The following is a 22,393-nucleotide window of genomic DNA, read 5'->3' as shown; positions in this document are numbered from 1 at the left end:
TTCAGCAAAGAACCACAACACCCATAAATTTATTCTGTCTACCAACCAATCTCTACAACATTTATTCATTTCATATCGTCAACCTTTTTTTTCATGTCATAAATAAATAACGGTGTTGTAGAGCTAAACACAGCAAATAATGAGGTACATTCATTTATATAAATTAGGTAATCTTATCATATATTTATATATCCAAGATGACTATACAGTACATGTGAAAATGAAACAAAAAATGTTTACATTAAAACAATTTTAACTATTTTATCAGTGTAATATACACTAATGAACAACTTTCCAGCTACAGCACTGGAATCCGTGGCTTCGTGAATTCACTCCATTCAAGATCCAGGTCACACGTTACTCAAATCTTCCATTGTTCTGGAGCTGATGCTTTGTTTCCTGTGAGAGACATCAGGATCAGTAATGTTGGGAGTGCAGTTACCCAAGTACAATTTGAGATACTGGTAATATACTCCAGAGCTACAGAAAGTGTGATACAGCTGATGGTGACAAACTGAACTGAATGTGTAAAGAGTTGAAAGGTTAAAGCGTTGCCTTCGGATGTACGCTTGAGATTTCCGCACACCTTAGCTCATCTAGGCAGAGTTTATTCCTGAGCCGCACGTCTTCGCTGATGGGATACAGGAGGAGGATCATCAACCCTGTGACGATGAAGGCCACCGGGGCGGCTCCGATCAGCAGCTTCAGGGTGTACACTACGGGAGCGGGCTGCTTGCAGGCGCCAGTGTCATACCCTGCAAACCTACACACACACACACACACACACACACACACACACACACACACACAGAAAAAAAGATGATTTAAAAACAGGTTACAGAAAATCGACATCCAGCCCGCAACAGTGCAAAAGAGCCGACACGAGAGTCTCTGGATGATGAATTATACATCAGACCATCAAACCAGGGTTAGTGCTTTTTTTTTTTTTTTTTTTTTTTGTGAGGTGTCATGACACGCTCAGTGCAGACCCAGAACATCAACATGTGAGAGTAATGCAGACGTACTCCAGGCAGAGGGTGGACACTCCCAGGGAGATGCCGGCGGCGAACTTGGTGAAGAAGACGTAGAAGGAGTAGAAGATGGCTTCGTGGCCTTTACAGTAGGGGTTGGCCAGTCTGAAGTCGTCCACCACATCTGGTAACATGGACCTGGAGCGCACACACACAAACACACAGAGCTGAATGAAGCGGTTTGATTTTTGTGTGTCCTTTATCTTACTTTATGCTGATGTGCGCCTGTGACCTCCCCCGCACTCTTACTTTAATTATCTCACACAGCAAGATGCTAGCAACTGATGATGTGAGGTCTACTTATAGCGCTCTGATATACCGGTGGGCTAAAATTACAGGGCTAATAACACGATTAGATGATGAGCAGCGGGCGGTACCGCCGTCCTTGGCCCACAGACAGGATAAACAATCGGCCCCTACCAAAATAAACAGGCCCCCTTGGGAGGCTGTAATTTGGGGTTGAAGGGAGGGGACGGGAGATGAGCGAGGAGTGGTGACGGCCTTAGAAACGACTGGAAAAACAGATGTAGAGATACCTCTGGTGTGCAAGATTTACAGTCGACGCCACCTTTAATTCTTACAAAATGACATCACTTTCATGACCGGGACGTGACCTGGGTGAATGGACTGCACCCTCGGGGCACCATATCACCACAAGCAGGATGTTAATGCACTACGGTGGCTAAAGGATCAAAGGGGACTAAAAGGAGCACCAGTGCAGAGCAACTGCAGACAGACATATAGCAGGTAAATGTGGATTCTGATATACTTTTATCTTATAATTATGCCTCTATTTATCCTTTGTAGTCAATTTTGAAGGTGTCTCCACATTAATTAGCAGATGGCAACGATATTAAAGACAGACTTTCAAACTCAGCAACACAGAGGTTTTGGACTGCAGGATTAAACTTGATGAAAAAACTCTTTGTTCATCTGATCTTGTAACAGATGTTTTCGTGCTCAAGGGCGTGTTGGTGTTGATTTAGCTCACATCTTTTCCCTTTTTTTATTTGATTGTTTATTTTTTGCGGGGACAGCACACAATTAAAAGTAATTGCACCATAACAAGCAAAAAGCTCATTTGCCTCTGAGGTCTGTGTCAGGCAGACGAAAAGAAATCAACAACAACCAAAAAACAGTAATTATCATACACTATATTAAACTATATAAAAAAAGAAAAAAACATAACATTTCATCCATATTCAGTGTTGATAAGTGTAACACAATCTGAATCTCACCATGGCAGCAGGAGCGACGCAGCCACACTGAGTCCAGAGGAGACCGCCACAACATAAGCCACCACCACGTTCGGGATGAACACCAGCATCATGGTGAAGGGCATGATCCACTAGATAGACAAACAAACGAGATGTTTTTTATGTGTTTGTTTTGTTTACCTAACATTAAAATGTCTTTTTAAGTCTTTTGATATGCGGCAAGTCTTAAATTTCTCTTTCAAATGTGTCCAGCGGCTTAAGACAAAACGGATTCCACACTCCCAGGTTCATCCACAAGATGGCACAAACATCAAAGTTCAACAGTCAATGTGGAGAGCTACCAAAATAAAAACAGTGTAGTCACCGTGATCCCACAAAAGGCGGCCGTCTTCTTGCCAAATCTCTGCAGAAACCATTGCCACAGTGGGATGCTTATCACTGCGGAAACCTGGGGAGACATGAGCAAGGAGATAATGTGTAACAGATATGAGTATATCATAAATAAATTAAAACAACAGTAATGGGGAAGGTTATGCAACATTCAAACGTATATATGATGACAATCATGACGACTGTAAGAACAAAAATGTGCAATGAAGTAAGTTTTTTAATTATTAAAATGAAATATTCCTTATATAAAAATATCTGATTCACCTTAAACAGCTGCTATAAATGATAATAATATTAAAAATTAAAACCCAGAAGTTACAGAGTACAAGTTGTTTTTTAAACTCATACCTCAATACTTTCCCTTGCAGAAAAAACACACAAGTTTCCCATGTTTTCCACATGGGACACATGTCATCAGATGTATTACATGTTTACCACATGTTTCAACAAATGATAACACGGAGAAAATATGTGGAAAAGTTTTTACATGGGAATCTATATGGGCTTAAAACATTACATCATTTAAATGTTCCAAAACCACGTTTCCCGTGGGCAAAACACATGTTTCATATGTCGCATGTGATCGCATGACTTTTTGCACGTGCGAAATCCATGTGTTTTTTTCTGGAAGGGCTTGTATTTTGCAGAAAAGTTAAATGTTGCAATTGTTTGGGTGCTTAAGAGGTGAATCAGAGTTACTGCTTCACTCATTGTACTCACCAGGATGGTCAGCACAATGTTCTGGAAGTGATCCCTCAGGTCGGCGGCATAAGTGCAGAAGAGGACAAAGTTGCTCTGTACCAGCTGCAGAAAGCAGAGATCAAACGTTCAGATATTCATTCTTGTCTTGTCTACTCAGCACTGTCGCTGAGGCACTCAGCCTGCTGCTACGAGTGCCAAACCAAATGACTGGAGAAGCTGCTGACGGTGTTTTGCTGTGATTTATTCCCACTCCGAAGCTCACGGATGACAACTGACACATCCGCTGAGATGAGAGGGTGAAAATGTACAGAAACCCATCCGATGCAAAACTTAGACATTCTGCAATAATTCAAACAGCCTAAAGCCGAGGCGTCAAAACTGCAGCATCTGTGTGTGAGTGACGGACAGACGGCGAGAAGACGCTGCGCCTGTATCACTCTCGACAGTCCTGAGACTTAAAACACACGCTTCAAACCGTGAGCACTCAGTAAGTGCTCTTCTACGTTGATCAAATCAACATTGAGCGCCAGCTATTCTCCGCCGTTTTCAGGCTCCCACGGCTGGCTTCATTTACTGTAACGCACATGTCATGTCTGAGAAGTGCTTCGTAAATAAATTTACCTGAATGGCGACAGTGATGAAGAGGAATGCAGCGGTTAGAATGAGGTATGGCCCGTGTCTCATCACCAGGATGAAGGCATGGTGGAAGGGGATCTGCTTCTCTGTCTTTGGGGCATACGGATCTGAAACAGATACACGTGGAATATGAATATGAGTATGCAGCGGATCAAATAACATGCAGTAAGGGAAAGGTGATATATTTGCTCACAGGCAGTGCTGGAACTCCCCCTGCATTGCAGTGGATGCTGTTTAGCCCACTGAGAGGTGTCAGAATACGAGAACCAACACTGCCACATTCCCAAAAAGTAATTTTATATATATACATATCTGTCTGTCAGATGTAGCCCATTATGCAGTGGTATTGTGTCGTCATTGACAACCAATTTGTTTTATCTTGAAAATATACATACAGATAAAGCTGTACAGAAACAAAAAAAGGTGCAGCAAATCTACGATAATCAATGATTTTTTTTTTTTTTTAACTTTATCCAATAGCTATTATGCAACAAAGGTCCTGAGACAAAAGATGCCTGGGGACCTTTGAATAAATGTTGCAATTGTGTGGCTGCATCATAAACCATTAGCTCGAAGGGATGCCACCTGGCCACTAATTTGTTCCTAACTAAACTGTGCATTGATTTATGTGTGTATTATTTTTCAATAAATCATTAGATAATAGAATCCTAAAAGAAATTGGAAAAGAAAATGTCCCAGACCGAAAGGTAAGAGCCTCAATTAGGGCTGGTTTTCAATACATATACCAAAACTGCTACCATAACTTCCATACTATTTCCTGAACAACTAAGACGTGCAGGTTGCTAAAATATAGTTTGAAAATAGAAATAAGGCCTGGGACATATTGCATGCGTGGCGTGTGCGTGGCGGTCATGCAACATCTTAATTTCCATTTTGGTACGTATGTTAAGAGGTTAGAGCAGCAATACGTGTCACACTTGAGTCATGCCTCGCGTTTGTTGCACGTAATCTAGAGAAGAGATGAGACGTCTATTTCTCACGTGATGAGGAGGCTTCTCAGCAAAAATACGCAGTAAAAAGATCTGTGACCACACGTGCACTATATAATCATAGCAGAAGCCCAAAGTGGTCTTGACACATTATGCCAATAATCAAACAGGTGAAGGTTTGTATTTTCCTGATGCAGCTATCCGTCTCCGATTCATGTCTGTTTGTGTGCCTGTGCCTTAAGGAGGGTAAACAAAAATCACGTGACTGCTTTTAGGTTACAACTCTTCACTTGTTGAACCTCAAACGTTCGATCACTGATGGCCGTTGTCCAAGATAAACTCAATGAGGAATGATTCTGCTGGCAGTAGCAATGCTGCAGCAGACAAACTGGCAGTGTGGACACACACATGAGCGATCCGCAACACTACAGCGAAGCAGACATATCGTATATTTCCTTGCAGGCAGTATATCCCAGGCTTATTGTGTTATCATGTTATTTTATCTACCTTGCTGGCCCTTCCAAGTCGGAAATGCAGTATGTATGGGCTCATTGACACTGATGAAAAAAAAGTTAACAAATGCAAGAGTAAATTCTGTGGAGTGCCCTTTAAATACTTAATCAGCTTTTTAAATAGTTGACAATTCATTTATTTGTCAATTAATAAGTCAATTAGCCAGCGAGGTGTTCGCTCTCAGACATCAAAAAGAAAAGTCTCACCATCTCTCTCTTTGACTCCCACGAACATCACCACGGTGCAGATGACGAACACTCCTCCGATAACACCTGCAGCTATCATGTACACCTCCTTCTGCAGAGAGAGAGAACAGACATACAGTGTAGTCTACATGCATCCATCTCTTCTCACACAGGCGGCACAATCCAGTCTATTCTGAGGCTTTCCACAATCTTTAATTCATAATGTTCTCAAATGCCTAAAAAATTTAGGTGCTTCATTTCGACATGCTATGCATCCATTCTGGGACCAAATTGCCACAGTAGGTGTCTGTTTTTACCCAAAATGGTGGATACATTTATTCTGTTCCTTTCAGATCTTCCTTATTCTAACACTTATCAGTGTGTGATTTATTACTTGTGACTTTGCTGTGTGGATTTTAAGCTGCACAGCCTGCCGTGCACATTTCACTGTGCAGATACAAGCATAAACAGGAAGAAACCTCAAGTAGATCTGTATCCAAAAATACATCCTTAACCGTTTTAGTGCCGTACCCCAACAGGAACTGCTCTGCCTTGAACCACCTCTGTTTGTTTGCTATTTTTTTCCACATGGTTCAGCACAGCAGTTCATTATTATTTATGTACATCAAACACTCCCTGTTTCCGAGGGCACACTGCAGTTTGCCCAGACGGTGTGCCACCCTCACCAGCGACCACAGAGGAATTTAGCGGGTGGCTGCAGAGGGTTTGGCGTGGTGAGTGGGTCGCCCCGATAGGGTTCACCCAAAATCCAAATGGAAAAGGAGCATTTGAAGCCCGAATAGCTGCGGTGCAACCCAAAATCCAACACAGGACAGTTTGGACTCTGGCCCTGTTTCATCTTCACAAAAAGTCCCATGATGGATTCACGGCAGCAGCCATGTTTATTCACAGCTCTGCAAACTGAAATGAGGACATGAATGTGTCCTGTCGAGTTCCTTTCCCTCCAACTTTAAGCTAAGCTGCAGCCGCCTTGAAGGGAGACTAATATTTCCAACATATTGAATCTGGGGTGCCTTCACATGTTCTGGGTGAGCTATAAATAGGCCTAATGACTTGCAGGCCGTGGGGACCCCTCGATGCAATAGGGAGCCTGATGTGAGGGAGGTGCTCCCTTTGTGGTCCAGAGTGGGGAGCTGGCACAGGATGTTGGGTTCAGATATCAAACAGTGGCATCTCCTTTCAATCCCACGGGTTACACGGGTTAAAACATGAAGCCACTTTGGATGTCAGAACCTGCAGACAGTCTGTAAATACAGAGCCAATTTTCAACAATCTTCCTTTTCATTTAATGCTGTTTTTGTTTTTTTAATTTTCAACCTCTAAGATTTTGCAAAAGTAAACCGCCCTGAGCACACAGCGAAACTCTAAGTTTAGCGAGAACATTGTTGACAGTCCAAGTTATTTTCAAACTAACTCTTTGGCCTACTTTTAGCACACCTGGGTTCCTGGCTCGGCACGGTGACACTTACAGCGTGTGACAGGTAGTCCTGCGAGCGCACCAGACTCTTGACGATCTCTGCCCCGCTGCTGTTGCCAAGGTAACTGGCAGACATGTTGTGAGTAGGGCAGTGCTTCAGAGTGTGAGCGCTGGCCACGATCTGGCCCTGGATGGCGGCGCCCACGAGCGTCCCCAGCACCTCCATTGTCATTCCTGTCATCACACGAGCAGCATTCAGCTCTCAGATCCAACACTTCAAAGTAAATCACTCATTCTTAACCGGAGCTGGTGAAAATAAAAATGCTGGTTCACAGATAAATTCAACCCTGCTGGCATGAAGAACTTTTTGCGTATTAAAAGAGCTTACGGTAGGCAGTGGCCGAGTCTCTTTCCTCCTGGTCGGTGCTCAGGAACATGGTGAGAGCAGAATAAGGCACGTGGAAACACTGCAAAGGAGCAGAAAGACTCAGTTATGGCACAGCAGCAGTCAGAAAGTTCCAAAAGTCTCATGAGGAGGGAAAGAGGTAATGAACAAATGAAAGTTTACCACTTTGGTCCAGACTGAAATATGTCAGCAACTACCAAAAAGGCAGACATCAAATTTTGTGCAGACATTAATGTCCTCCAGAGGATGAATCCTATCGATGAGGTTGACATTTAGGTTTTGAATGGAACTTCTCAATAATTAAAAGAAGGATAGCCATGAAATTCCCAACACATATTTATGCCCCCCTAAGAATGAATATCAATAAATTTGGTGATCCTAATTACTTTTCAACTAATGCCATCATCAGGTCCAAATTTTAATTGATGAAAATGTTATTTCAGTGAGACCAGTGAATCCCAAACTGTACTTTGTGGTTTACAAGATCTTTGCTGAAAGATCTAACAATTGCACTCCAACCGGCCCAAGTCAAAAAAGAAATTGTCATTTAATTGAGTTTTATTACAGACAACTATCATTACATAAACACACCACATTACAATGATGTAGTTTTTGCCACATAGGGTGACATCACGGCATGACGTTAATGTTAGCTTTATTCGGATTAAAACTTGTTATGTTAGGTGTTTATTTTAGCAAGCAGAATGAGTCGAATTTTAAACACGTAAACACGTTGGTATCTACAGTCTGAAGTGGTACATGGGAAATTTGGTTTGGTACAGTACATGGTCTGAAAAGCTCTGGTTGAGACAAAAAAAAAACCTCATGGCATTCCCTTCTTCCTATAGCTGTGTTTCATGCTAAAAATATCAGCATGCCAAACTAAGATGGTGAACATGGTAGATATACCTGAAAAATATCAGCATGTTAACATTGTTATTGTAAGCTGGAGTTAGTATTTAACTCAAAGCACCACTGTGTTTCCAGCCTCACATTGCTGCTGGGATGGCTGTAAACTGTTATGTACTGAATCTGCCTTACAATATAACAGGGAACACCCTCTGTGACTTTTATTTACATGTTCCAGTGAAAACGCAGATGCAAAAAAACACAGTATATATATCACAAGCAATCTCTGCACTTTCCATGTTGGCCAACCTCAGGTCTGTTTTCTCCTTCCTCGCCACCTCTCCCAGAGAATAGGCGAGCAAACCAAGTCCGGCTTCACTTTGTAATTTACACAAGGGCTCAGTCAGCACTGTGGCCAAATGAGCATGCAAAGCCACAATGAAAATAAATGTGGCTGAGAAAGGATTTGTTTTTTTCAGCCATCGCTCCTATACAGCATGTCATTTACTGGATGCAAACATTTATAGAAACGAATCTGCTTAACTGTCCCGTACAGATGGAAGTGAGAACTGATAAATTTGATGGAAACTTATTATTATCTGATTACATTAAACAGATGATACACTGCAGTCTAACCTCTGTTTACAGACTGCAACCCCTCTGCATGATGACAGCTGCCCTTTCCCAGCAAACCTCACACAAACACACAGCCAGAGACAATGAAGGGCGGCTAAAAGTGGCAACCAGCATTTACCCGGCAGGAGGTTCCTGGCAGGACTGACCGTATACTTATCAAGTAGTTAGAATGAGATGCCATTACAGCTGACCGCAGTGTGGCCGCAGTGGTCTACACGCTCTGTAGCACATGTTATATGGGTTACCCCAGAGCTAGAACAGAGAGGGAGATGGAGAGCGATGGTCTGGGCCATAATAACAAAAGGCAAACTAAATAAGTACACTTCCTCGTTGAGGTGAGACGTCTAAACGCTCCAGGCTCTAATCTACTGCTTGTCTCACAAATCAAAGTGCAAATCCTACCAGGAGCTGTCGGAGCCTGGCATGAGATGACAGCAATCATCTCGACTTTAAACATTGTTTTTCTGCCTTTTATCTATACGTTATGTAATAAGTTATCTGTAAGACTGCATCAATCAGAGCTTCTATCTCCTGCTTCCACTTCCAAGTCTCTTTTTGAACCGCATGCAACGCCCTGCTGAGGTATCTGAGGCATCACATGCCAGCCTGCATTTCTTAAAAAAAAATTAAAAAATAAGTGCATGCATATTTACAGTGATGAGAGTTTGGTAGAGGCAGTAGAAGCCGAGGTACCAGACGAACCGGCCGCTGCCGAATGGAGGGACGAACCAGAGGTAGAAGTACGAGACCACCAGGAACGGAGTGCAGCCCACCATCCTGGAGAAAATAAAGAAAACAATCAAACAGTGTTTTTTGTTTTTTTTTAAGAAACTCGAATCAAAGATGGAAAATTGTGTTTTTTAATTGAATTCATAGCAACCACCATCGCCATGCGAACCAGCCACATTAGGACCAACAGTGGTGCTCTTATGTAATTTCCATAGCACAGTAAAATCACCCCATATTTCTGGCCGATTACAGTGGCGTTAAACTGATTGTGAAATGATTATGTCGTTGTAAGTATGATAGGAATCTGTCCTGGGAGGGAAGGACGAGCAAGGAAATACCACAATATTTTAAACTCACATAGCACTGAAAGATATACACAAACACACAACACACACACACACACACACATACACACACACACACACACACACACACACACACACACACACACACACACACACACACACACACACACACACACACACACACACATATGAATATGTAGCACATACTCAAGCAAACGCAGCATGAAGCAATTCTGCTGTGTTGTGCTTTTCTCAGAACTTGGAGTGGTCTAGTATATGGGCCATGTATAATTCATAAGTAAACAACTGGTATGTATCATTATGGTGAAAGGGAACAGCTGTGTGTTTCAAAATGAAGAGGGAAAAAAAAGGGCAGATTATAGATGATCAACGGTATGACTTGTCTGCAAACACCCATATATCATCCTCCTTCCCTTCAAAGAGCAAATGGTGTTTGTTTGCGTGGTCTACAGACGGGAATAGCAACATCTACAGGTAAGGAAAAAAACGGGGGGGTGATGGAATATAGGTGACAGTGACAAAAACCAGCAGAGGTTCTGACCTCTGACCTCCTCTCCACCAGGATAGAGAAAGTGGGAGAAAGAGGTAGAGAGAGGCCGGTTTACAGTCATTTCTGGCATCATCCAGGCCCGGCCACCTCACTCTCCTCCTGATTGTTTGCTCAAACAAAGGCGGCTCACAACGCTGGTGCTGCAGTATTGACCGCTTGGTCATGGGAGCGTTGAAAGGGCCCCGGGGGGTCCGGTGAATGGGACAGTGAGAATGTTCCTGCAAGATGACTGTGTTCGGGGGGGAGGCAACAGAGGCACAAACACTCGCATACCTTCTCCCACGTTATTGCACGCACGAACACACAGTCACACCTGTCCCAGTCGTTTGCGCAGTCTTAATTAAAGCGGAGCCGGCTGATAAGAAGCTGACACTTAAAATTCTCTCCTCACCGACTTGTTGGGCACACTCGCAGCATGTTAATTAGAGGATGTGCACTGGGGCAGGAGGGATTTGGAAGAAGTCTTGTAGGTCAGGATGAGCTTTCCTGGGTGATTTTAGGCTTAGCAGTGTTCATATACCCCCGTGGTGCCAAAAGTAAGTAAGTGATGGGATGTACAAATTACTTTATATGGCTGCTACTTTGTATTTCCGCTCCACTACAATGTAAAAGGAATATATTGTACTTTTGTTTTAATCCACTATATTAATTTGACAGCTGTAGTAAGTAGTTACTGATTCAGCCTTACACCTCTACACTTCAACACTGTCTCACTACCAATGAACTGTATTTAAAACAAAAGATAAACGGATGTAACCGAAGCAGAGATATTATCTTTTTTATTTCACAGATTTCTTGTCGAAACCTGCCACAATGCTCGAACACTCAACTGCGGATAGTTCAATGGGAGAATCGTTAGTTAGTTTTTGTGAGGAGCTTTCAAAGCCAATCTGATAAGCTGGTGTCAATATTATTAGCTCTGAAATCAACTGTCTTGGCAGTTTTGATTAAAAGGACGCAGATCTGCTGATGCCTTTTGATGGCATAACTGACCATCCATCCAACACGGTGGTCAGTGTGAAAACTATCATGTAATAGATTATTTTCACTGCAGACATTTTTGACTTGTCACAGTTGGTAATGCCCAGGTGTATTAATGTAGACTCAGTTGCATTTAGTGATCCCAGTGAACTGTACCAGCGGCAGAACGAGCATGCACAACAGCAGGACCTCACCTGTGTGGAATGCAGTCATCATTAATGAACCTGTGCTTTCCTTACAAGGACATGCCTGCCGTGAAAAAGGTCTATGAATCAAATGGCGGTGTGGTCGACAGCCAAGTGGTTGTTAAGATTGAGATGAGTGGTTTGTAGTGTGTGTGTTGTGAGCTCTTCTAAAACAGTAGTGTTTACCTAACTGTGTATAGCACATGGATGTTACAGATCAACAGTCGAGTGGTTACTTATCCAAAAAACATATAAGATATCAGTCACAGGGATTAATTACTAATTTACTTTTGATATATTTGACTGTACTTCCTACATTTTGCTGATGATACCTTTGTATTTTCAGGTAAGTAAACTTGTGAATGCAGGACTTTTACTCGTACTACTGCATTTTTTTTATTACTTTACTCGGGGGGGGGGGGGGGGGGGGGATTTTGGACCAAAAGACTCCATCCTAAAGAACTCAGGGCAACAGATACAGATCGCTTCACGTCTGGCTGTTGATGTATCAGCCAGACAGAGAACAGCACTTCCTGCTGAGGGGACTTTCCAAATGGGTTAAAAAGTGGCAGAGATATACTTTTAAATACATATACCGCACATTCACATGGACACACACAAGCAAGAACACACACACACCTACAGTTTCCCAGGGGTAATCAAGGCTGGGTTTACATCAGCATCTGTCTGCTACAGAGTGCGGCTGGCTGGCCACAGTGGACTTGGTCCCCCTCCAGCACTGTCAGCTTGTGTGTAATCTATGGTTTATAATGGGGTAGGCATTACATACTGCCGGTGTAATTACAGTAAGTGTCACACAAATGTGTTCAAAAGACACATACTGCACAGACACATGCTTAGCTGCTTATAAAATCATCTGAAAATGTCATTTAATGGAAATGGGGACGATTTCTTCATATAATCCAGAGTCACAATGTAAAAATGCAGCCAAAGCCGCTGAGATACTGAGGAGCATCTCGCAGGCGAAGAAAAAGAAGCGGTGTCATGGTCTAATGTGAAGTGGGGTGTTACATAAAGGTAATAAAATGTAATTGAGCGCCACGCAGCAGATGATTTATGAAAGATTGCAGATGAATTTCCTCATCTATTGTCTGACATCAGAGGGTGAAAAAGCAGCTCACGCCCCTGAAGCCAACTGGCTGGATGGGTGATCAGAGGGAGTATCAAGAACAACAAATTATAGAACAATGGCTGTTTATCCAGCGTAATCCTCAGGTGAGAGTCTGGAGCCTTAGAATAATTTCCAAACCACACAAAACTGGGTTACATCGCTTGTTTTTGTTGAGATTTTGTACAATTATTAACATCACGTAGCAACCATAATTATGTCTGAGAGAGTGGGAGCAAACCAAAACATGTTTCATAAACCATATATAAATTACGGTCCTTTTCACGTAAGCTTGGCCATATGTCAGAAGGAAATCAAGAATAGATATTTTCACTGCATCTTCAAGTGACTGTTAAGTAAAGATTTGCAAAATGGCAATATCATTGTATAAGAGAGTATATGTTGTTTAGGTTGTGATGTTAAAGCGTAAATTTGATGTCTTTAGTACCATTAGGGAATACAATTTTATCAACTCACTTAATGTTTGTAGATCAGGACTGCCTCTACCTGGGTGTTTGTCATATTTTGCAATATTGATGGTCATATATTGAAATCATGAGTCATTCCCTGAAATTCCTTCAAATTCTAATCATTGAGGTGGATAATCTGAAATATTTTCAGCTTCATTATATTAGCTCTGTCATGATCGCTCATAGAAAAACATCACAATTAAAGCAAAATACATGATTTTCCTTGATAGTGTGAGCAGGGAGCTCACCAGGGCATGAGTCTGCCAATCTTGGTCCATCTGCTCTTTGTAATGAAGAAACCAACGACAGGGTCGGTCACTGCTCCCCAAGCTTTTCCAATGAACAGCACCATGGAGGCCTGGAAGGCATTGATCTGCAGAGTGAGACAGGGACAGGTTGGACACAAAACTCCCATTTATCCTGTTTATTCACGTATGGAAACCACACACACTCTGTTGCACTTTCACATTGTCTTCCAACTCATTCACCTGAGCGACATCAAGCAGGTAGATTTGCAGGAAGAAGGCGGTGGCGCTGGCAGCCACCTCCTTGGGTGCGCCGCCGATGGCGAAGCACACTTTACTGCATAATGACAACTTCTGGCTCAAGACGGTCTGTGAAGACAAAGGTAAAAAGAGAGACAAAAAAAAATTACTTTAAGATAAAGAATGATATCATAGAAAGTCAGGCTGCTAATGAACACATTTACTTTTCTCTTTGTAAACATTATAATCACTCTATCTGCATTTATGGACACAAATTGCTTGCAAGTCACATATTTGTGGATGTCATCGTACATTCATGGCAAAGGAAGATAATGTGACTCATTCTGTAACTGGATGTGAGGGGTGATTTAATTAAATTCCCTGTCATCTCTGTCTATAAAAAACCATTACACCATCTGCAAAAATACCTTTGGTGCCATTTCAGGTTCTGCAGAAAGAACTTCTTCCCAGAAACACAAAAGAAGGTGTGTCGCTCTCAAATAAATCAGGCCTATGCGACCAACTTCTGACTCACAAATAGTGAATCCTGTAGTCGTTCATATCTGAATTCTATTTCAAGTGCTCCAAAAATATCTCAATGTCTCTGTGATTCAGTGATTCCGTGTAAAGGAGAGCCTGAAGTGCTCCCACGTCGCACCGTCTCTGCTGTGATTTATGTGGAAGATGTGTACATCTGCTTTCTCATGAATTCAACTTCACAAGTTGTCTCCCAACTGCAACCTTAGATCATCAGATCTCTGCATCTTTTTATCCATAAATTAGACGTTCCTCCAGCTGACAAAGATGCACATTTATAAGTGTATGTGTGGGTGTGTGTGTGTGTGTGTGTGTGTATGCAATAAAAAGAGATCAGAAGGAGACCCCCTTCCGGCTGTTAGCATTGTGGTCTGTCTGTGCAGACACTGAGACCCATGGAGGAGCCTGAGAAACCCACCGAGTCATCCACAGCTCTGTTTCCTTCTCTTTGCTCTGCTAAAACCATCAGGCACGTGACTCTGTGTGTGTGTGTGTGTGTGTGTGTGTGTGTGTGTGTGTGTGTGTGTGTGTGTGTGTGTGTGTGTGTGCGCACGCGCGCGCGCGCATGTGTGTAGCAAAGGGGCGAGCTTTCATCTTCAGACATGAATAGGACGAGACACCACAGTCTAGGGAGCCCAATATTTACAACTGTCTCCGAGGTTGTGCACACATATCACCCTTTGCCTTTTCCTCCTTCTGTATAACCTTTGGTGTCAGACACACACACACAGACACACACACAACACAAAGTCCCTCCACATCCAGCAACCAAGCTCGACCCACTGCTACTCCCCCTCATAGCTTTATGAAGGAAGGAAATCACCAAAGTAACCGCAGCCACGGCAGACACACTGTTATTATCCGCCTCACGTTTTCTCTTCCTCCTTCCTTTCGCCCCATCAAAACATGGAGGGGCTGCAGAGCGACAATTACCAGGAGGGGGTGTGTGTAATTATTCAATCGCAAGACAAGCGGGTCAGAGGTAAGTAAAGGCTGCGCGGCGGTTCTGACTTCAAAACTCTCTCTTCTTCCACTCTCACTGCAATTACCCCTAATTGGAGAGAAAAATCAAAGTCTTTGGTGTTTGGAGAGAAATGCTTAGCTGATGATGTGCAAAAAGACTCTCTCTCTCTCTCTCTCTCTCTCTATGAGTCACTCTAAACACTTTTCCTTCCCTCCAAAAATCTTACACTCAATCTTTCATTACTGAGTTCTTATCATCAAAGAGGATAAACAGGATATCCCTTCGACTGTTGTCTGGATGCACAAACACAACCACATACACATAATTCAACACACACACACACACACACACACACACACACACACACACACACACACACACACACACACACACACACACATATATCTATATATATACATAGGCTGCAGAGAGACTGGCTCAGTATAAAGGGAGCATCTGCAGAGTTCAGACAGTCAACGAGCAAGGGACAAGGACAGATAAGACTTATCTCTAAAGTTAATGAATCCTTAACCATTAAAGGCAAAACAGTTTAAATCAGGAATGAGCATAATTAAAGAAGATGTGTGTGTGTGTGTGTGTGGGGGGGGGGGGGGGGGGGGGGGGGGGGGGGGCTTGAGCCTACTAAGCTATATTCTCAAAAAAGCTAAATAAGAGAAACAGACACTGAACGTTTGCATGCTAATGTTAAGCTGGTAAAATTGATCCATAAAGCAGTTTAAATGTTGAATGAATCGGTGGAGGATTTTCTGCCAATTCTGGGTATCAAGGTCAGAGCGCAGATTCCAGTTAGAGTCGAATCAACAACTGGGGCTTTGTGCCCTCAATTCAGATTATGGATTATGAGTATGACAGTTGATTATGTCAGTGGTGATGGCAAGCCGTTAAAATGTCAACAGTAGCCTGGTGACACTGGGAGGACAGTCGCACGGAGTCAATGCAAAACTCCAAAGAAAGATTTATGTAGTCTTTCTCTTAGAAATGCTCCATATGCACAAAGCTCTGTGAGCTTTATGTTTGAGAAGTTTTTCATGTAGAATTTGTTGTGGCATTTTAGCATCCTTGTAAATTAGTTTTCTCCTAATTTACAAGGAGAGAAAACTCCTATATCAATGAGCCGCTCAAGGATGCTTAAATGACACATATGTCAAATTCCTTTTGTGTTCATGTTTTTTTTTTTTTTACTGTTTTTTTGTACAAAAAAACCCGTCTTAGATTTCAGGTGTCAGATTCCAACTCCATACAGTCAAAGTAAACCAAAAAGCTCTGCATATTTGATGGAGGTTTGGCAGAGACCAAACAGTGGCAGAACTGGTTGGATTGTGTGATGTAATGCCGTTTCGCAGACACCCTGAGCTCATGCAGCAAAACAGAAAATTAGTGACTAACTGTCACAGTACTATGACGCCATTTGTCTGCAAAACCTGGTGTCAACCTTCATAAAGGGACAATACACCAGGTAAAGATCGGGGTTGACCTGTCTTTCATTTACTTGAGTCGACAGCCTGTGGGCCATGCGAGGAGCAACGCACGCAGCTCCTCGAACTTCAGCCGGCTCACAAATACAAACACACAAAAGACTCACTCACTTAACACAGCCATCCTACTAGGGCTAGGCAATATGGACAAAACCAAATATCACCACATTTTTTTACTAGATACCTTAACATCCATAGAGCTTTTGTAGGGATGACTATTAGCACTTTCACAAATTATTTACGCAATGAGATTTTTGTATACTTCTCAGTAATGTGAATATAATGTTTAAGTGGTTAAAGGCAAACAATAGAACAGTCTGGTGAGTTAAAAAAATGACATTAGTTTACTGTAATGCAACCTTTAAAACCAGGAAAAGACAATGATCATGATTCTATTATCCACAATCTAAGATGGTGTCTTCTCATATCATGATATCAATGTAATATCAATACATTGCCCAGCCCTACATCACACCTAAATGACAATTACATTACTGTATGTGGCTTTTATAAGGTTAAATGATCTTCAAACTTGAGTAAGTCCTCCCTTTCTTATCACTGTCTTGTTTCCTATTATGTTTGTGATAACAACTGTCTCCATCACAAAAGTCCACTGATATTGCCGAGATCAGACAAAAAAAAAGCAATCATCCAGGAGGTCTTCCTGTCAATTGGAACAACCTTTCTCAAATGAAAAAAAAAATCAACTTCAGAGTCCACTATCTGAGGGGATTACAATTCACGCGAAAACAATGGAGCAGATTAATAACAAACAGGTAAAGAGATCACACTTTCCATCTTTTTTTTTCTCTCCAATCAAGTCACTCACAGTCAAACTAAGGCGCAAAAATATCCCCAGATGACATCGATCATCTAAATTACCTGCCAGACATCCGGTGTCAAAAGAAAGGCCAGTTGTAACAGTGCCAGGATGAGATGACAACCTGTAGGACAACACAAAGGACGCAACAAGAACAGATGACTTCACCTGCTGAGACGTTTTGGGGAACAGCGGTTCACTGGGCTTGATGAGCTTCCCCGCGGAGCCCTGCACTCCCCTCTCTCCTTTGGTCATGGCTGAGAGACTGTGCGTGAGGCGACAGCCGTACCTCTGCGACTGTGTGTGCGAGGGCGCGCTGAAGTGAGTGTGACTGTGACTCCTGGTGTGAGCGAGAGCGCGAGGAGCCTGCCACTGGGTGGTGCGTGTCAGAGGCTGGAACTGGATGTGGCTCTGACTCCGGGTGTGTGTGTGGTGCGCGTGAGTGACAGCTCCAGAGGCAGGGAGCTCCTCCTGCTCTTCTGTGACAACTCTGCTGCTTTCTGCCGCCATTCACATGCTGCTTGTGCCCTGGAATGAGGCCAGGAGGGAGGGAAGGGCAAAGTCAGTTAGGCATTGTCATATTCACATATGCAAAAAAAAAAAAAAGAAGCGCTCAATCACATACAAGCAAAAAAAAAAAAGCGGGCATGTAAACACACACATTTATGTGCAGTGACAAAGACTATGCTGTTTGGGTGCGTGCGTAAAAACGCACACAAATGGGACAATGCACATTAATTGAAAATGCAACAAGAATGTCTCACAAATGCGCACATACACACACTCTACCTTAAATAACCCTTTAAAATATAACCTTAATAAAAGCAGAATGTAATTCAGGATACCATCATGCTTTATTTGATCTTCTTGCTGAGCTGGTTTTGAGAAAGAACAAACATGGGCGCAAATGCACCGATGTCCCGTGCAGGAGTGTGCTGTCTACCCTCCTCTTACTATTACTGTAACTGCATCCACCAGCCGCCACTCTACACACCTGATAAGAACACTGAGGCATTTACACACATAAAAAAAATGGGCAGAAAACACAAATGTCATCTTACCCCGTGATGATGGAAAATCAGCCGGTGCTGTCAGTAAGATGGTCAGTTTGGTCTGTGCGGTGATCTGCAAGTCAATCAATCAGTCAGTCAGTCTGACGGACAGGATGAGAAGGAGACTGCGGAGGATGAAGATGGTCTGCGCGTCTCCACTCCTGTTTTCATTGGAGTGACGGTGCTGCGCCCTGCAGCGGCCGTGGTGGTATATGACATACCCGGTTGCATGTAGCCTGTGTGTGTGTGTGTGTGTGTGTGTGTGTGTGTGTGTGTGTGTGTGTGTGTGTGTGTGTGTGTGTGTGTGTGTGTGTGTGTGTGTGTGCGTGTGTGTGTGTGTGTACATCTGTGGGGGGATTATGGTAGGATTTGGTCTGACTCCAGCAATGTGTGTTTTGGATGGGACAATGCACCAAGAAACACAGTTGTTTTTCATGTTAGTCCTGTTATAATAGTGGCATCCTTATTTGAATCTCAGGTTATGATCCTTTTAATTCTTATAACACTCTGCAATTGGATAGAAAAGATAAGGTTTATATAAATTATTTTCTTGGCTCCTATGATCAAACACTCCTCCACGCTTGGTGACTGCAAAAATCTTGAATGCTTTCTTATTCACACAGGTGACATATTCCAGTCTGCGTGAATGACATTCTCACGAAGCGGTGGCAGCTGAAGGAGGAATGTGTACAATGCAGTTTGGTTTCATTTAACTGGAAAAAAATTACCTGTGTGATTATTAGTAACAGGAAGACGGAAAGGTGTGTGTGACAGATCTAAGTGCTCAAGCATCCAGCTGCATATTTATCAGACTGTGTCAGCATCATTATCATCATCAATCATTATCCAACTTGTCATGATCTCTTAGTGAAATTTAGTAGGTTGTAGTGACTTTGTCCTTACATTACAGCATTTCTACGTGTTACTGCATTAAAATGTTATATTCCAGGAGCAATGTGGTCTGTAACCCGGTGTACATGTTTTTATATCCTAGTGTGGACCAAAAATTCAATACACACCCACCCATGGGGACAGTGTGTCATTGTGGGGATAAAAAAAAAATGCAGGACCCCAGAAGTCCAGCCTTATTTTTGAAAACTAAAACTTGGTTTTACGGTTAAGGTTAGAATTAGGTTAAGGTTAGGGTAAGAAACCAAGGAATGCAATATGTCAACAAAAAAGGGGCACTGCAGTATTTTGACATTGTACTTCCATAAAGTTGAGAGACTCACAAGAGACTGATTGATAACAGAATGGTCAAAACTGAAGCAGCAGAAGATGAGAAATCAAGACTTTCAGTCTTTAGTAAGCTCCAAAATGAAATCTTTTTATTGCAAAGGCTTCAAATAATGACTAGAATGAGTGTTGTTCCACCTGGTTTGACTGTTATCAGACTACTAAAAAGGCAATTAACATTATCTATACAATATATTGGTCGGTAGGGGCTGACTAAAACTGCTGGGTTTGGGAAGCTGTTATCATAAACTACATGTATGCTTGTACCAGTGGCAGGCTTATCTGACCTTCATCATCATAAACAACACGTGATTTAACGTTGTGATATCGTTACAGTTTGGTGTAAATGGTTAAACACAAAAAAATTATATTGCACTTTATGGTCTCCAGGCAATTTAGTTAGCCTCCCATTCACCCACTCACCCACCAATGGTGCAAAGTTGCCATGCCATCAGGGGCAACTTGGGGTCCACTGTCTTGCCCAAGGACACTTCAGCATGGAGACAAGAGGACCCAGGGATCAAACGGCCAACCTTTTGATTTGTGGTCAACCTGCTCTACCAACTGAGCCAAAGCTGCCCCACATGCACCAAAACTCCTTGGTTAGGTTCAGGCAAATATCATGGTTTGAGTGTCATTGGGGTAGCCAATGTTACATAGGCTGTGTCACTTAAACTTAAAAAAATTAACATTAGTTACTTGCTCATAAATACTACAGCCAATGTAGGTCATAAGTAGGTTTAGTGGGTACATATATTTGGGACAGTAGTTTGATGATAACCACTTATTCAAAAGTCTGAAAACAGTCGTTCAAACTGAGCATTGCCATACTACTTCCTGGTGTGACGTCTTCAGACCACCCCTGCCTTCTCCATACCTTCACTTCTTTGAGATCTCATGCTTCCTGTTTGTAGTGCAGAATTTCTGCATGAGAAGTGAACTGAACTTCAATTATACAGATGATGGACTGTCCCTTTAACTGGATTTTGTTTTACTTTATTCCCTGAATTCTCAGAATGTTTTGCAGGATTAAGGCATCACTCTCATCTTTATTGCAGCATTACCATTTTGTTAACATTACAGACCCTTAATCCTATGAAATAAAATATTTCTTTTTGGAGAAACCGTTCTTGAGCTCGACCCTGAAAACAGAATAAGCTTTCTTGTCTGCCTGGGGAATGTGTTATAGTTCTACACACATAGGTTATGTTATTTCTCTTTTCAAGCTTTGATTTATGATATATTGAGCCTTTTTTATTTTCCCAAAAAACACTTTTCATAAGCTGCTATTTGAGATGCTCCCTCTCTACAGTAAGCCTGACAACAAACATGTCATGGAGACCTAAGCTGCTGAACCCAGACCTCTCCATAAATTCCATGTATGCAAACTCCTCTACCAAAACCGCATTATTGACAGCGACAGAGGCACCACCGCAGAAGGGTCAGGCATATGACCTGCATTAGAATGAGTATGTTTCTGATAATGCGTGAAGAGGAATGTACAAAATGAAAGGTTGGCGGCTGCACGAGTAAAAGGTTCATTCAGAGAGGAAACGCGGGAGTTAAGGGGAAAGTTATTCCCTGCATGCTTAGCCTTATTAAATATGTAGCACAAAGGAAATGTGCTCTCTTTTACTCTTTAGCCAGACCCCTTCTGGCTGCCGACCAAGTGATGCACACGGCCTCCACATTCACGTAACAACAACTAAATGTGCAGTGTGGAATCACAGAGTCAGAGAGGACAAAACATTTCTGCTGCTGAGTTTTTCTTCCCCTGACCTTGACTGCCCTAAGGCTTGTCAGCTCTTCTCTCTCAGCCATGAGAAAATACAACCCCACCCCCCCTTGCCTCCCTTTAAATATTGAAGATGGATAATGGTGTTCGCCTTCTTCCAGTGGCACAGGCAGAAACCTTGGTAGACAGAGAAGCAGCACACGCATGTCCTCTCACATGCCGAGAAACACAAGAAGATTCAACAGTCAAAAACAAAAAAAGACCGAGCAGGAATTCAACTTAACTTCACCCCATCTGAATGGGAGGTTTGTCCCCGGTTTTGGCTTCGCATTAAAATTCTATTAAGTCAACCACTGATTTCTACTACAAGTCACTTTATACCATCAAACACATGCTTTTCATACAAACTGTTTTAACAAGCTCCACTGTGAAGTCTTCGTTCCTCAACAATAGACCCTCCCCTCCCTCCCTGCTTAATCTAAATCCCCATTAAATCTCTAACGACTGTGCAGATGTTGTGTTGGCCTACAACATGAAATAATGTGCACCAACACTGCTGCCATAATCACCATGATAATCCTGAGTACCTGAGCTGCTGGATGCCTTCATTATCAGATATCTCTGTCAGCAGTATTCACATGACACTTCGGTATTAGTGATCAGCAGATCAAATCAAAGCAATCACTTTTAGTAGATATAAAAAAAAAACAACAACATTGTTTTGTTTTGAAATGAAACATATGCA

General features: G+C 42.4%; 1 protein-coding gene across 1 annotated transcript; it reads right to left on the bottom strand.

The window, feature by feature from the left end:
- mfsd2b (MFSD2 lysolipid transporter B, sphingolipid) lies at positions 1–18,835 on the bottom strand. The gene is made up of 15 exons (XM_069158586.1): positions 18,687–18,835; positions 17,794–18,153; positions 13,812–13,937; positions 13,572–13,696; positions 9,607–9,730; positions 7,451–7,529; positions 7,115–7,296; positions 5,646–5,736; positions 3,962–4,083; positions 3,359–3,442; positions 2,613–2,696; positions 2,270–2,379; positions 1,026–1,169; positions 587–763; positions 1–399 (listed from the first exon to the last, which is right to left on the bottom strand). The coding sequence occupies exons 2-15, from the start codon at positions 18,133–18,135 to the stop codon at positions 351–353; spliced, it is 1,839 nt and encodes a 612-aa protein (XP_069014687.1). The 5' UTR covers positions 18,136–18,153; positions 18,687–18,835; the 3' UTR covers positions 1–350.
- Between the last annotated feature and the right edge of the window lie 3,558 nt (positions 18,836–22,393).

This window comes from Embiotoca jacksoni, unplaced genomic scaffold (genome assembly GCF_022577435.1).
Source record: "Embiotoca jacksoni isolate LCO1_2020_lvr unplaced genomic scaffold, fEmbJac1.0.p SCAF_23, whole genome shotgun sequence".
NCBI classification, from domain to species: Eukaryota; Metazoa; Chordata; class Actinopteri; family Embiotocidae; genus Embiotoca; species Embiotoca jacksoni.
Note: the sequence above shows the minus strand (reverse complement) of the source record. Positions and strands in the feature narration are given on the sequence as shown.